The sequence below is a fragment of the Tamandua tetradactyla genome, chromosome 15 (assembly GCF_023851605.1).
Source record: "Tamandua tetradactyla isolate mTamTet1 chromosome 15, mTamTet1.pri, whole genome shotgun sequence".
Taxonomy (NCBI): domain Eukaryota; kingdom Metazoa; phylum Chordata; class Mammalia; order Pilosa; family Myrmecophagidae; genus Tamandua; species Tamandua tetradactyla.
In genome coordinates, this window is record NC_135341.1 from 56446307 (window position 1) to 56463440 (window position 17134).

At 42.7% G+C, this 17134-nt stretch overlaps 1 protein-coding gene across 3 annotated transcripts in view; it reads left to right on the forward strand.

Annotated features, from left to right (window-relative positions):
- Positions 1–17134, forward strand: part of OSBPL10 (oxysterol binding protein like 10) — a 328106-nt gene that overhangs the window by 281938 nt on the left and 29034 nt on the right. For all 3 annotated transcript variants that reach the window (XM_077129920.1, XM_077129921.1, XM_077129922.1), the window contains one exon: positions 11126–11275. In XM_077129920.1, the coding sequence (XP_076986035.1) occupies positions 11126–11275 (150 nt within the window). The remainder of the gene's footprint in view (positions 1–11125; positions 11276–17134) is intronic.

A 17134-nucleotide genomic window follows, 5' to 3' on the forward strand; every position in this document is an offset into this window, starting at 1 on the left:
TAATGTGTCTACTCTAAAAGCTTACCATCTAGGCCCCTGTTTTCTTTCTTTTTTTTTTTTTAAACATCAGCAGGCACTGGGAATCGAACCTGGGTCCTCTGGCATAGCAGGTAAGCATTCTTGCCTGCTGAGCCACTGTGGCCCATAGGCCCCTGTTTTCTTATAAGCATTTTCTAAAGGTGACCATACCATTGTTGTTTTTTTGTTTCTGGCTTATTTTGTCTCACCAAATGTCCCATATGTTCATTCACATAGTTGCATGCCTCACGATATTGTTCCTTTTTGTACCAGTACAACCTTCATTCATAAATATACACCATCAGTCACCAATCTACCTCTCCGTCAGTGCATCCTTCAGCCACCTGTATTCACTGGGCATTGTGTAGAGAGCCCAAAGCCCATAGTCCATCAACATTCTCAATTTTAGATATTTTCATTGTTTCCAAGAGACAGAAAACCAATAAACACCCTCACCAAATAGGAACTCTAAACCTCCTCTTAACTCTTGTCCCTCACCCCATTATTTACCCCTGCTGTTGCTGTGGTAGTGCTGATAGTTTCCTTTTGAACATAGCTCATCACAACATGCAATAGCAGTTTTCCCCTTGTACCCTGGACTTAAACACTCATTATACAAGAATCATCTCTTTGAAGTGATTCTTAAGAGAACTAATTCATATTTCTAGTGTGAATCAGTGGGACACGTAGGTCTATACAACCCCTTTCAATCTTGTTCATCTTTAATATGATAATATTACTTCTAAACCCACTAGAGAATCACCTTCACTCCTATCTATTCCCTTACATTGGAGTTCAACCTCATTAGCTAATGGTTCACCCATCTCTAGCTAAGTCCCATATCTTCTGTATTATAAACCTCTGATTATACCTTTATGCTGGTCATAAAAGTGCACTCATACAGTATGAATCCTTTTGTGTCTGGCTGACTTCACTCAGCATTATGTCCTCAAGGTTCATCCATCTTGTCATGTGCTTCAGGACATCATTTTGTCTTACTGCTGCATAATAATCCATTGTATGGATATACCATATTTTGTTGATCTACTAGTCTGTTGGTGGGCGTTTGGTTTGTTTCTATCTTTGGGCGATTGTGAATAATGTTGCTGTCAATGTCGGTGTGCAGATGTCTGTGTCGTTGCTTTCAGCTCTTATGGGTATATATACCAAGTAGTGCTATTGTGGGTCATAGGGCAACTCAGTATTTAGTTTCCTAAGAAACTGCCAAACAGTCTTCCATAGTGGCTGCACCATTTTACCTACCCACCAGCAGTGCATAAGTGTCCCATTTTCTCCACATCCTCTCCAACATTTATAGTTTCCTGTTTGTTTAATAGTAACCATTCTTATAGGTGTGAGGTGGTATCTCATTGTAGTTTTGATCTGCATTTCCCTTATAGCCAGTTAAAATGAGTATTTCCTCATGTGCCTTTCAGTCTTCTGTATTTGCTCTTCAGAAAAATGCCTATTCATATCTAACCCATTTTGTAATTGGATTGTTTGTTCTTTTGTTGTTAAGGTGTATGATTTCTTTGTATATACAGGAAATCAAACCTTTGTCTAATAAGTGATTTCCAGATATTTTCTCCCATTGAATTGGTTTCCTTTTCACCCTTTTGACAAAGTCTTTGAGGTGCAGAAGCATTTGATTTTGAGGGGTTCCCATTTATCTATTTTTTTCTTTTGTTGCTTGTGCTTTGGTTATAAAGTTTAGGAAGCTACCTCCTGTTACTAGGTCTTGAATATATTTTCCTACAGTTTCTTCTAGAATCTCTTTTTATTTTTAAGTCTAAATTTTGTCTTGCACACCCAATCTCCCCCCCACTGTTTTTTTTTTTTTTTTTTTTTTTTAGTTTTCTTTGTTGAGTCTTTTAAGAAAACATTTATTGAGCAACTATTAAAATGAGTCTTTATATTGGGATCATAAAAAGAAAAACCTGAATTAGATAGGATTCCTGTCACTAAGGAGGCCCTTTCAGGGTAGATGACAGCCGTATGACCACCACTCTCCACCCCAAATTCCTGGACAGTTTTACTAATCAGCCACAGCATTTTTCCTCCCCAAACTAGGAGATACCTCCATGTCCATCTCAACCAAGGGGCCCAAGTAAAGTCAGTCCCAAATAATCTGTGTTCCTCTGCCAGAAGGCATTTGACATTCCTGGTCTAATGGGAAACTGATGGGCAATTGGATGAAGTATAGAGATGAAGGCTAAAATGGGTGTGTACAAAGCGCTTAAGGATTCCTTGTTAGGATGGAGGCTCCACCTCTGTGCATGTGAAATTTTGTTTTGTTTTTTGTTTTGTTTTGCATGGGCAGGCACGGGGAATTGAACCCCAGTCTCCAGCATGGCAGGCAAGAACTCTGCCTGCTGAGCCACCGTGGCCCGCCCCCATGTGAAATATGAAGTCTTGGATGATGAGTTAGAACTTTCCTGTTTGGCCCAGGCCCAGGAGAAAGGAAAGTCTGTATTCTTTCGCCCACACTACCAGCCTGTATAATGCAGAGACCATATATTAAGTATCTTTCTATTATCTCTATCTCGTGTGGCGCCTTACTGATTATGGACGTTGGAGGTGGCTTAGGTGGTGGTAACTGTTTCAGGCCTGTTTACCATCCAACCCACCCATTTATGTCTTTCATGCCTTAAATGGTTGGTTTTGCTCTTAACCAGAGTTCCAGGAAGGCTAGAGTAGCCCCTTAAAAAAGCTTCTTCCCTACTTTTCCTGGGCATTCTGGAGAACTTGAGTAGCTTGGATGGTAGGTTCACTGCTATTGTAACCTCCAGACCACAGTAGGTCTTCTGGGGCCAGTTGACGGGCTGCCCTCTCTGATTTACTGCCCTTGCTACTTTGTGTTTGTCCCTGATTTGCATGGGACCCAGGGCTGAGATGTGTTTTAAAACTTCTATGAACCCCTTCCTGGTGCAGTCCCAGATCCAGGATGTGGTCAGTACCACGGACTAGGGAGTCAGGACCTTTGCAGCCTTGGCTGCCATGGCTGATATTGAGGAGACAGAGAGGGCAGGATAAGAGGAGGATGCAGATGCTCTAGCAGTGGTTTCTAGATACATGTGCCCATGGTTCCATGGTGTACCTGGTGTGGAAGTGGCAAGCCTAATGGAGGAATGCCACGTCCTAAGTATTTCCTGTTGGCAGGCGTGGTGCTAAGTATTTTCCATGCTTTGTCTCACCCCCACCCCCACCCCCACCTGCTCAACAGTCATCTCAGGTGTAGTCACTGGCATCTCCAGATTATAGAAGAGGAAACTGAACCTCTTTGGTGGAAACCAGTGTTTTCAGGTTTACATCCAGGACTCTATCTGTGGTCAAAATGCAGAGCTTTCCTCATTATGCTTCACCACTTCCTAAAGCCGTGATGATTTTGTGGCTTCTTTCTTTTCTTTGTCAGGACTTGGATCCCAATGCTAAGGAGTTTCCAGTGAATTTGAAAACTAGTCTGTGCTGTTCATGTGACACCAAAATTAGGTCTGTGCTCACCTATGCTCCTTGACCAGACATGAAGTCTTGCTGAACTCTTGGCCATGTTATTAATTCAATCCTGGATTTGGTTTTAAAGTGCTAGACTTTTTGCTAATTGAAATAATGTCATAAAGCGCCTAACACAATGCTTGGCGCTTAGTAGGCCTGCTCCATCATGTTCTCTCCTGTCCTTTCTGTCCTTTTTCCTTTATTTCTGGCAACAGGCTGATGGGAAAGGAACTTTAGAAAGTTTGATTTGTGGCCTCTCGATTTCTGAATGGTTTTGGTCCGTATTTTCAGTGACTTGTTACAAAATCCACAACTGCAAAAAATTGCTTATTTCCTATTTCCATCATTTGCTGCTACTTCTCTCTCTTTTTTTTTCTTTTTTCTTTTTATACTTTCTTTAGATTTTCTTTGCTCATTTTCAGTTTCTTTCTTTTCACCTTTCTTTCATTTAAACATTGTTGGACTCTGATTTCTAAGCAGATATGTGGAGATTCCAAAAGGGCTATTGCTATTATTTCCTGTGAATGCTTCCCTCAAATGTTTTTAAAGGAACACTTGGTGAATCCTCTTGGTGTAATTGTTCTTGATTGTCTTAGCTGATGACAAATGCCCCCACCCCTTCCCTCCCTAGAAGTGACTTCCTTCAACCTTCCAGGGTGTGTTTTATTTAAAATTAACCTTTCTGCAGGTCGGCCCCTTTGCTCAGGAAGAGCATCTGTCCTTCCAGTCTATGAGAGCCAAGTGTGGTAAATGTGTGTGTATGTGTGGTTAGAGCAAGAAAGCCAGCACATCCACTGGGAGGCGGCAGAACGATTGTGATGTCAGTGGCAACCAACTCAGCATCTCCAAGATGGCAGCTGGGACCAGCCTGCTGTGTGGACATGCTTATACTTGGACCTATCGAGGATAAGAGCCAACTTCTCCATCAGGCTTTTCCCGGCAGCGGCATCATTGTTGTACCTACCTCCAAATGGCAAGATAAGGCCCTCTACATACTGACGTGGCCTTCAAGGCAGAGCCAGTCACCTGGCTTTGGAAGTGGCCCTACAGAAAGGATAGTGCATGTGTAGCAACCTTCAGCAGCCGCCCCACGTCAGGGCCAAGGGGTGTGAGCTGTATAAGACACCATTCGAAGACGTGTGTCCACGATATCAAGCTCCCAGGCATGACTTCTGACCAACGGGGAGCATCCATCCATTCAACTGAGACACCCACCACCTGACGGAGATGGCCTGCTTTTGGGGAATTAGAGACAGGCACAAGCGAAGCCCTTCCAGAGGAGAAATCCCACCTGTGCTGAGTGTGGGAAGGACAGTAGGTCATCAGGAACAGCCACTTTGCATTCATGTGACAAAACTTTGTGTGTGTCCTCAGGGGATATATTTTTCCAAGCATGTGATAGTGAGTGCCTTGAACTTGGTAGTCACATGCAATATAAGTTTCTTCTTAGAGAATGAGGGACAAAAAAACCAAGTGAAGTCTGCTGGCCATCTCTGGGCACCCTGGGTCGTACTGATGTTATTGACATGTGGGCAAAGTTGGACTGCCCTTCATATTGTCAGTATTCATGACCCTTGGCTGTTAGATAAGACTTCTGATGTAAAATATTACTAAAGTGAAAATATGCTGTGAGGATTAAATAATGATTGTGATAATTTGGTTAACAAATGCTTATAAATATCAGTATGAGAAAATGAGTAGAGATCAAAAGGGCTACATACTTGGTTTTATGAATTCTATAAATGTCGTCAGCAACATTATCAGTAATGTTGAACCCAATTAAAATTGGTTCAATAATTGGTCCCTGGGCATCTGTACCCCTTGGACATGCAACTCCCCTTGTATCTCTTCCAGTAGTTACTGGGTTTCTTAATTCATCCCACCTTTGTCTTCCATTGCCTGCTCTTCCAATCTCTCTGACTCCCTAACCTCTGTCCATGTCTCAATGGCACACTCTTACTTTTTCTAGAACCTCTCATTTGCCAGCCAGCCAGTTTCTTTTGGCTAGTGAAAAAAAGCATACGTGCCCTGGTGGCTGCAACTGCATGGTATTGCATGTTTTGAGGAATTGAGAAATAAGGAACATAAGTAAAGACCCCATTCCCTGATTGCTCCTCTGCCTGGCTGCTGTCTCTCATGACCTTTCTCTCATTTGAGGATTTCTGAGAGTGGTGCTCTGAGTCCCTTTCCCTACTGCCTACCTTTCTATGACCCTCAGAATACCAGGCATTCTTTTCGACATGGCTACATTTCCTCATTTGCCCATAAAGACAATGTCTAGACTATATTCTGTCTTGCCATTCAATGCCAAGGTTCTTTGGTATGGCTAAGTTCACCCCAGTGCCTCCTTGCGAAGATAACAGTTTGTGGGGAAAGTTGCCAGGCTTAAAAAATTTTGAAACTGCAATATGCTTGCTGTTGGAAGCAAGTTTGATGCTCATTCTCTAGCTGGTTTTATTTTTTATCCTTGGTCATGTAGGTTTTCAGGACAGTTGCAGATCACTTCAATTTGGTAGGTTTTGTTTTTCTGTTGAAGATGCCTGTTTAAGAATACCCATTTCTGATCTTTTATACTTTTATTTTTATTTGTATGCTTATTTTTATTGCTTTTGGAGTAATGAAAATGTTCAAAAATCAAATGTGATGATGAATGCACAACTGTATGATGATACTGTGAACCATTGATTATATACTGTAGACGATTATATGGTATGTGAATATAACATACCAGATTTTTACAAAAAAACAAAAAACAGAACAAATATCCATTCCTGGATGCCTTGTATCCTTGGGCAAAAGGCATCTGTAGGAGCCTGTCTTAATCCTTGCTAGAATAGGTTTGTCACATCTGCATGTCTGTAAAGATTTAAGGACTCTGGCGTGGAAAAATTCCCTGCCCAAAGGCAAAAGGGCACCCTAAAATACTGGGTAATGCATCCGCATACCATAATGCCTAAAGCCTAACCAGTCAAGATTCAGCCCTTTAAGTTAAGACATTAGGTTATTAGATCTTTACAAATAAAAGGGAAATTAGTAGATCAACTCCTTATGTTGGCTGCAGCTATCTGAAGTCCAGGCCTCAGCTAAGAAAGGGGGAGATGCTTGCCTGCCATGCGGGAAACCCAAGTTCAATTCCCAGCTGATGTAGCCCCCCAACCCCCACCCTCCCCCCACCCTCAAAAAAAGAAAAAAAAGAAAGGAGAGGGAGTGAGAATTGTGAAGCAGGGTTGAGGGTGAGGATAAACTCTCTGGGGAAGGAAAACATGGAGTGTGGCCCTGGGAAGGGGAGTAGATTTTTAGGCATGGGGTGTAGTTGAGGCCTATGACTGGGAAATGATTGGACTCTGCAGAGAAATGTTTGTTTTGTGTTTTTTCTGGAACTGACTGAGAATGGTTAAATTGCATGCGTGTATTGAATAAAAAAGGTTGAAATTTCAGTCTTGCTTTGAATTTGCATTTATATTGAAAAATCAAGATAGAAAAAAATCTGAGATTAAAACAAAGTTGAATGATGTCCCCCTTGAGAAGACTGTTGAACCCCTGTAAACCCAATACAGTACAAGTCATTGATTTTGCCTTCTGGTGTTGGCCCTTGGCCATGGTCTCAAAAAGGCGCTGCCACCCCCTGTTAAGTAATAGAGATCTATGGTTAAAGGAATAGTAACATTTGCAGATGCTATGACTGAGTTTCCAAACTAAGAGCCCATCTCTCTTACATGGCCTCAGTCTCTTCAATCCTCTGGAGACCTTTCTAAGAATCCAGTGAAAGCTGTGGACCATTTTTCCAGAAAAATGCCCAGCCACACAATTTTTGCATGAAATCTCAAGGGTGGCAAAGACCTTAAGGACTTTCCTTGAAGCCCAGGTCAGACACCTTGGCTCTGGGGCACATGTCATTGCTGAGCCAGCAAGGAATTTCCTAAATCCCAGCCTGCCCATCACATTTTCACTAGACTTTCCTCCATTTACTAACAGACATTGATTTTTTATACCCTGAGGTACTCATGTGGTGGAAATATTGAGTCATAAGTTTTGCTTTTATTAAAACTTCATTTTTCCAAAGCTTCTCTTTAAAATATATGCTAATTCCATTTTTCCTTCAAGATTTTGTTCAATTTCTGTGGCCGAACTGACTCATTTGCAGTGATCTCTGGGGACTGGGGGCCCTGAAGATGCTTCTCATGTGAACCATGAACTTTCTCCGCATTATAAAACTCTCTCTCATTTTCAGTTTTCTTTTGAGATGGAGAAGCACTGTTCATTTACCTTTGATCATCTCAAGATACTCATTATTGCTTTACAAGCAAAAATCCATGATGACTGCAGGCTGTGGGCTTGCCAAGAACCCCCCAGGAGACAAGAAGCAGGACCTTATAAGAGAGGGAGGGCTCGTGGGCTTGATTGTGGAAAATAGCACTTAGATCCAGTTGAAATGATCAATATCTTTGTATTTCACACCGGAGTAACAGAATCAACAAACCTAGATCTGAAAAGAGTAAAATGTTTTCTGCCTTTAAAACTCCATCAAAGCCTGGGTTTTTTAACTCTCCATTCCTTGCAGCACCTTCTAATGGTAGCTGCTTTGTGGATGCTGACAGTTTTATGCTTACATTGTCAATTAGCCTCTTTCACACTGAGTTGACCTTTTGAATACCCCCACCTTTCTACCCACACACCCAGAATTTGGACTCACACAGATGGCTGAGCTCCAGCCTGGGTGGAATGGAAGTGCTCTCCAAGACATTAACCAACAATGTGATGAATGAAATCAGTCTTTTAATTTTTAATTTTTACCCTGACTAGCATAAATTACTTGAGTTTGCGTAGAAAAAGAATAATGTACAAACTGTACTGTAAGAAAGAGGGGCAAGTTCTCAGAAACTGTGAGAGATGGGAAAATAGTGCTGCATCCTTGTTTAAACTTAGGGTACCATTCATTCATTGAGGGTTTGTGCCAGTGGGAGGGGTGCTGCCAGGGCTCCCCATGACCTTTCTCCCCTTGGCAGGACTTCCAGCCCCCCAGGATGCCTGCCCTGAGCTCTGGCTCCCAAGGGCCTGCTAGTGAGTTGGCCTCAGAGCCCTGCTCCTCAGCCTGTCTATTGGAGCCAGTGGCTTTGAGAGGAAATCACCAGAAACAGGAAATGTGATGTCAATTAGACACAGGAAGAACTGGAGAGGTTTGTGTTCATATTAATGTGTGTACATAGAATTTTGCGGCTCTGTCGTATGGGACATCTTCCTGCTCTGGAAGTCAGGGGCAAGCTGAGTTCACTGCAGGAGGTGGAGGTGTGGTCCCGGGTGGCGGGTAAACCCACATCACACTTGAGTGTGGCAGTGAAGGGGAACGATAGTGATTTTCCCATGCGCTGACCTGTGGGCAAATGGAAAATCGCATCTTCAGAAGAAGAAATAATTCTTTGCTTTGTAAAGCTTATCACAGCTTCGCTCAAGCTATTTGGTGAGTTTGCACTCAGTACCTTGTGAGAACAACTAGTTTCAGGCAGGATGAATTGTGCTGTAGTTGAGATTTTTAGACTTTGCACCCCACCTCCTTGGGAGCAGTGCATTCTATGATGGTAGTTTGATTTAACTTGTTTTCCCTTTTCCTTTTTTCCTCCCAACGCGAAATGTCCTCTCCTCACCCAGCCACCTGTGGGTTGAGAACAGCCCTGCTAAAACAGAACTCTGGGTAATACCCAGGTTGCCAAAAAAGGAAATAGCAGCAGCAGCAGCAGACTTGCTGCTAGGAGGGATTTGTAGCTGAGCTCTCCCATCTCAGTGGCATCTGATAGGAAATGCAAGTTCACAGTGAATAAGACAGCCACCCACTTTTGAACTCCCCTGAATCTAGAGGAAGGGAAAGGAAGAAGGGAGGATCAGGAGGGCAGACAGGTAGAAGACTGGCCCTGTGAATCGTGGCTTTAGCTGTTATGGCAGTAGCAGGTACTGTAGCAGAGCAGACAGGTTGGGGCCGGGGGTGAGGGGATGTCAGCGAGGTGAAGTGGACGCCTGGCCTCAGAGGCACTGACTGTAAGTGTTGGACTCTAATCCCCTCTCCCCCTTTCCCTTCCTCCTATCCCTCAGTGTAGAATTGAGGCAGCCCGTAGCTTCCACATTTCCCTCTGGTCATTCTTCTCTGCAACAGGTTGGGGTAAGCTTTCCTAAATTATTTCAGTATATTCCAGCAAAGCAACTCACTGGTGATGCCAGATAATACACGTTGCAGTGAAGCTGGAGCATCAAGTGCACAGTGGGAAAAAACTTGACTCTTGGTTGGGAGAAAGTGCTCTGAACTTTGCTGAGCCCTTCCTAAGCATCCATCTAGGAATTGGGGTTATCTAGATGAAATTGAAAATAATTTGGAGTTTGTCTATGGAAAATGGCTATTTACATTCAAAGAAGAGAATTTCTAGCCCCAGGCTGATGTGAGATGCTTAAGAAAGGTGCACCGTTATTTCTTCTCTTTGGTGCATTGATAAGGGATAGCCTGGCCTGGACATGTATGTTGGGGAGGGGAAGCATTTTCAAAGACCCCCATCACCAAAATAACCTTTATGTGATAGATGTGCCCATAGATATAATGATATTACTCTATCTAATGAGGCTTATAAATCATTAGTTTTGCATGGACATTTGGGCAAGTCATCACCCTTTTATATTTAATTCCTTTGAGCACCTGTATTCCTGGAAATGGTGGTTCATTATGTCTGATCTGTCGGTGATAATCGGAAACAAATATATAATGGTTTGCATAGAGTGCTTTTGCTTACATATAATCAAGTACTGTGAGAACGTAGGTATATGTGGAATGCTGGTATTCTTTCAACAGAATTCTGAGGGCTATTTCACATTGTAGCCAAAATTCTTGATATAAAGAATTTGGGAAATTTTCTGCTCAGTATTCCCCCTTGCCTTAATTTTAATTAATTTGTGTTGTTTTTTTTTAATGCAATTTGAAAAATTGGAATCAAGGAATTGGATTAGTAATCTTGCATCAAGGAAAGCAGTTCTGTTGTCTAGGCATAAATCCTGGCATAATTAGAAAATTTGAATGTTTTTCTTTAAATGTTCATTTTCCTCTCCTTTCCTAAATTAGTGACAAGTCAGACTTTTCTTACACTTGCCGTGAAGTTATTGGTGTGTAAAAATAGTCTCAAAAGTCAGTTTCCCCCAAAATAAGGTTATTCCTTATTTGTATCTAATTTTACATTAGAGACAAAGTGTCCTTAATTATGCAAGTTAATAGGAGCTGTTGGGGAATAGGCAAGATTAAGGGGGATTGTACCCCATATGCTATAGTCAATTTTTTGAAGAGTAGAAGACTTTTTAGTCAATACAGTCCATAGGCCAAGAGGTTTACTAATGGGCATGATGGGAAAGATGAGGTAGGATGTTAGTCGGTAAAACATGGGGTGTGCACCCCAAAGAAGGTCATCTTCTTTGCACCCCAAAGAAGGTCATCTTCGGCCCCATGGACAGTAGGGCCACATTTCAAGGATAGCCTTCCTGGACTGGGTTAGGTTCCTCCTGACATTGTGAAGCATACTCATTCACATGCTGTGCTTTCAACTTCTACTGGAGCAGCTAGTGATTTTTATTGATGATTTCATTTTAGCCAATCTCAGGCCCTGAATTGGTTTTGTCCGAAGATGAAAAAAGCGACACTGAAGATAAGGAAGAGACAGAATTGGGTGTCATGGAGGAGCAGCGTAGTATAATTCTTCATCTCATCTCACAACTCAAACTTGGAATGGATTTGACCAAGGTAGGTTGGCATGCATGTACCCCTGGCTTTGCACCAATTGTTTGTTTGGGTCTTGTGTTTCTCCACAGGCTTCCTCTGTTTGCATTGTTCTCACTATGATGAAATTGGGAAAGTAGCCTGGCAAAAAGGCCAGGGCTGCTGTGCTGGTTTGAAACTGTTATATACTCCAGAAAACCCATGTTCTTTTAATTCTAATCAAGTCTTGTTGGGGCAGACCCACTGTAGGGTAGAACCTTAGGTTGTTTCCATGGAGATGCGACATACCCATTTGAGGGCATGGCCTTTTGATTAGTTTATTTCCATGAAGATGTGGCCCCATCCATTCAAGGTGGGTCTTAATTAGTTTACTGGAGTCCTTTAAAAGGGAGACATTTTGGAGAAAGCACATTTCCTGGAGAACCGACATGAAGAACAGAGAAATTAAACCAACACAGACATTTGGAGATGCCAAGCTAAGAGATGAAATTCAGAGTATGTCCCAGAGAAGCTAAGTGAGGCCCCACAGAGAGGAGGCCACTGGAATCAGGAACTGAAGGCAATGAAACCCAGGAGCAAAGGGCCAGCAGATGTCCTCATGTGCCTGCCTATGTGACAGAGAAACACCAGAAGTGATCGGCATTTCTAGAGTGAAGGTATATTCTTGTTAATGCCTTAATTTTGACATTTTCATGGCCTTAGAACTGTAAATTTGTAACCTAATAAATCCCCTTTATAAAAGTCAATCAATTTCTGGTATATTGCCTTCTGGCAGCTTTAGCAAACCGAAACAGCTACTTTCAAGTATGAATGTCACAGGCATAATTTGAAAGGATATTTCTTTGTAAAAGCTCATGTTCTGAGAGGGAGGGCCTTGCATTTGTTTCTCAGGATGAGGAAACTTTGCCAGAATGGTATTTTTTTTCTCTCTCCAGCAAATGTTGGAGGATTGGAAAGGGTCAGCTAACACATTTTATTGAAGACTTCTTTGTGTTCAGTGCTGTGTGAGGGAGTCAGAGTGACAGAGAATATAATGGTCTTCTTGGATCTGGAGGAGCTGCTACTCTATAAGGGTAGAACATCTGAATAAAAGCATGTGAGGGGAAGAAAAAGTGTTCCTTTGTTTCCTGCTGTGTTCTAGATTGAAGGTGACCTATAGAGATAAGTCTAGAGTGACACAATGGCCATAGAGAGAAAACAGGATGCAGGAAAATGGTGGATCCGGGAGTGAGGCCCACTGTACATGGCTGACCTCAGTAGTTTTAATAGCTGGTTCCCAAAGGCAACTTTGTTGGTAATCCACATTTCAGTATCATTGAGTTAAAAAAAAATGAACCCACTGATTGATAGAAATAATAGCCAATCCTTCTTAGAGCCGAGTTTAGCCAGAATTCTTGAGCAACTTCATCAGAGAGTCCCAAATCCTAACCCTTATATCATGTTGAGGGCCTCATGTATCTCCTCCCTTACATGAAGTCAGGGCCTTCATTCTGGCAGCAATCAGGAAGAGCAATTTCATGTGCAGCTAACTGCTTATGTGGTACCATCAGGGGCATTGAGGGGTGGGGGTAAGAGCCTGGACTTTACTGTCTGGCCACCTGAGTTTCACTCCCTGCCAGTTACTCAAATTATGAAAGTTCCCTTGAAGGTGTAGTGAAATCAGAGGACATATGGAGAGGCCAAGTCTGGCAATGAACTCATGGTGGGTGGGCCAACATTCTTATGACAAAGCGCTTCATTGTGCAGTTTGACCCCGTGTTGTGGTAGAAGAGAAGCTGCCAGGGACAGAATGATATGACCTGTGTGGAGAGTGTGTGGGGAATTCAAGTTCCAGATTCTGAATGCCATCTGGAAAAAGGCAAATGAACTTGGAATGGTCAGAGGCAGCGAAGGCCTGGCCTGGTGGAAACGGTTTAAGGGTACGTGGATAGTACGTCTGCGGTGAATGATCTGGAATCCACAAGTTCACCTCAGCTTGGGTCAGAGACCAGAGAACATAAAGAGAAGGGGCATGGGCATGAGAGAGTCTATGAAGGGGAGCATGACAGGACATGGTGGCTATTTATAGGAGACAGAGGAGAGACAGGAGATAGAAGTCTCAAAAACAACAGAAAAATCTTTACTTTGAAATGTTTTTATGCATTTGGAGATGAAGGTGTCTGATAATCTGTAAGACTGCATACTTCAAACAAAATAGTAGGCCAGCTCTGAGGAGGCTAGACAGAAAGGTCTCTTGCTGAGCCATTCTCTACCCTCTGCCTAGGTCTTCCCTCTCTGCACACCAGGCTGTGAAGGCCTGCTCTACATTTTGCTCTAGAAAAGCTGCCTTCTCTTAATTTTCATCTGCTGTCTGTGTACATCTCATCTGTTTTCTGCTAGAGCAATCATTTAAATATTTGGCTTTAATTATCATGGATTGCCTAGACGTAACTTAGATACAGCTTGATTTAAGGTCTGATGGATGGACTTTGGCTAATAACGTGTGTCAGTATGATCTAAATTCACAGTGTTTCTAAAGTTTGGGTCACAACCCATTAGTGGGTTGTAAAACCAATTTAGTGGGTCAGACCAGCTTTAAAATATGAAATAAAATATAGTAAGAAAAAAACGAGAGCGCATTGCACATGAAATTTTTATTTTAGCCCTATTGATACGTGTGCCCTGGGTCACAGTGTAAAATGTATTCTTATTGGAGATCATGCTTAAAAAATAAAAAGCTTGTAAAACATTGACCTAGAATCATTGATGATATAGGAAAGGGCCTGGAAAAGTAACTGCAATGAGATGAAATGTGGAGAAACAGTAAAATGCTGAGGGCACTGTATCGTGGCAGTCGAAGATCTTGGAGACTGCACATTATCCTCTATTGTTTTAAAATAAAGAAAATATTGGAACCGTTCATTTCCTATTTATTATTATTTTATTAGGATGTGATTGCTTTGTATGCTTGGAGCCACAGTCTGCTCCGAAGAGAGCAGATGTTACATTTACCCAAGACTTGATTGGATACCTGAAAGGAAAACTGTTATTCCAAAAGCAAGGGAAAATTTGACCAACTGAAATATTTATGTAGGGAGGAAGTGTACTTTTTATTTATCTGATGAGGTTTCTTGGGTTTTGTTGCCCTACATCCTTTAAAGTCTTGATTAAACTCTTGTCTTGTCACTATCTCCTTTTCTCGTTTTGGCTCCTGCCCTATCATTTAAATTGAGCTTGTGCCAAATTGGCAGTGGAAGAACTTAGCCTGAATGGGAGTGTCTTATAAGCAGGCACTCTGCAGATAAAACGTTCCTGGCTCCGCTAATGGACTCAAGGATAAAGCTCTGGCCTCTCTCTCCATAAAACAAGTGTGCTGCTGCATTTTTGACCATGTGGCCAATTTGGACACATTCACAAATTATTACCGGCCTGACTGGGCACCTAGAGCAGCAGTTTGCTCTTTTAAACTCTGGTCTCCAGACAGAACTGGACTTCATGAGTGTGTGAGCCTGTGGAGTCAGCTGGGCTCCTGTGCTCAGAAGGGCCCTGCACTTCGTTTGATGGTCTACTGTCACTTGTCTTGAAATTTCTAATACTTTTTAAAAAACAGGCCGTGCATTTAATTTCACACTGGGCCCCACAGAGTATTTAGCTGGTCCTGTCTCCAGAAGCACCCTTCTTCCCTCAACTGTGGTTGAATTGCTGCTAATTGGTCAAGTAAGACGGAGCCTTGGTATTTGCTTTTGCCAAAGTCTGAGTGGAGTGGCCTCAAGGGAGAATGGGAAGAGCTGTAAAAGACAGTTCTGTCAAGGAGTTTTGGCATAAAAGGAGAGTAGAAAATTGAGCAGAACCTGGAGACTCTGGAATTAAGAGAAGTTTGTTTTTTAGTAGTTTGAATGTTGATGGGAATGGTTAGGGGAGCAGGAACAAAGATGCTGCAGGAGAGAGGGAAATAACTGTAGGAACTAAGCCCTTGAGTAGGTGAGAAGGGATGGGATCCATTGCCCTTAGGTAGGACAGAGAGGCCAGAGCTTCATCCTTGAGTCCGTTAGCGGAGCCAGGAATGATTTATCTGCAGAGTGCTTGCTTGTAAGACACTCCCATTCAGGCTAAGTTCTTCCATTGTCAATTTAGCACAAGCTCAATTTAAATGATAGGGCAGGAGCCAAAATGAGAAAAGGAGATAGTGACAAGACAAGAGTTAAGTAGGGCAGTTGGTGGAGGGGAACAGATACCAGGAGATTGGCCAGAAAGCACCGTGGCTAAGCATGTGGGCGCTGAGTCTGGTTGCCTGAGCTGGCATCCCAGCTGAATTTCTGTGGCTGTCTTACCTAATCTTGAAGTGTCCTCCATTTCCTCATCTTTAAAGTAAGAACAATACTTGTACCATCTTCAAAGAGTTGCTCTATGTGTTTGTACAGTGATGTACGTAAAGGACTCGGAAGAGTGCCTGGCATGGAGTAAAGGCCACTAAGTGTTTGCTGTTGTGATTTTCATGTGGATGTTCTCTGTGGACAACTTCCATTTTTCCAAGTTAAAAAAAAGGCAAAGTGATCAGCTGAGAGTGATAAAGGGAAAAGGATTAGTAGAGATATGAAGAGGGAGGAGAAGACAGGAAAGGAGTCATTGTTTCAGGGACAAGATAAAGAATGTAGAAGGATTGCTGGGCACCTAAGGGAGCACTTAAGTTTTATAATGAATTTAAAGTGAGGCCAGTCCTAAGGGTAAGCAGCATGTTGTCTCTTTTTCCAGGAAGGTGTTGTCTCTTTTTCCAGGAAGGTCCAGCTGCCACGTTCAGGTGAGGAGAATGTGAGGGAATAGACTAAACCAGGGTTGAGGTTTGCTTGGCTAGTACCACAGAGGGAGAGAATGGCAGAGGAACTGAGGGGTATCAGTGGAAGTCAGTGTGACATTGGGCCATGACTCTAAGCTGGATATGAAGGGAAGTAATGCTACAAAATGGCAGGGCTGGAGGAGGGTGGACAGTATAAGATCAATGGGCTATAGGTCCTGGTGGAGCTGAAGAATTGTTGGAACTGGGGACTGGTTGGAGTGAGCTGGACGTCAGGTGTTATGCTCAGAGAGTGGCATGCTTGAACTTGAGATTATGGAGGGTGGAAGTTACAGGTAATGACAAGGTCTAGGGTGTGCCTATTTGAAACCTACATAGATCCCTCAGGGGACTTAGCCAAAACTCCATTTTTATATTCAGATGATTCAACTCTTTTACCCACTGTCATATGTTTGTTGTGTAAATATGAGTGATGACTCAGAGTTTGAAACAAGAGTGAGAAATAGGCTGAACAAAGAAACCCCAACCTGCTGTCTTTTTGTAAAGATCCGTGACTCCCAGAACACAAAGGAAACAAGCAGCCCTCTACATTTTGGTAACATGCTCTTAGAAATCTAAACTGGGTCAGATTCCCAGCAGTGAAACTTCTCCAAATAGTTTATAGGTCAGACTCATTTGTCTTTCACTAGGAAATAGTTTCAAATGTAGGTCTGGTATTAGGAGGACCATCACTTTTTAAAGAAGCAAGGCAGAGCTGAAGCCTAACACAAACGTAAAAGACAGGGATTTGGGGTGGCACAAAGAGAGACCTGAGCAACATGTACGAGTAGGGTCTGGGGACCTTGGGTTGCTGTTGAGAGGAAAGGGAGGGCGTGAGAGCACCTGATGCTCAGGTGCAGGTGTCTTGTCACCTCCCTGTCCTGTCTTGCTCCTTTCCAGATAGGCAACAGCAGAGCTGACCTTTTCATGCTTGAGGCTTACTTTGGTAGGAAACGAGAGCAGACTTAATTTGAGCCTTTCTTGAGGGCACAGCTGGTTCCAGAGTGGGTGGGAAATATTCAGGACGGTTAAGACTAGTGCAAGGCAGAAGGTGGGTTGGGCAGTCCTAGGGT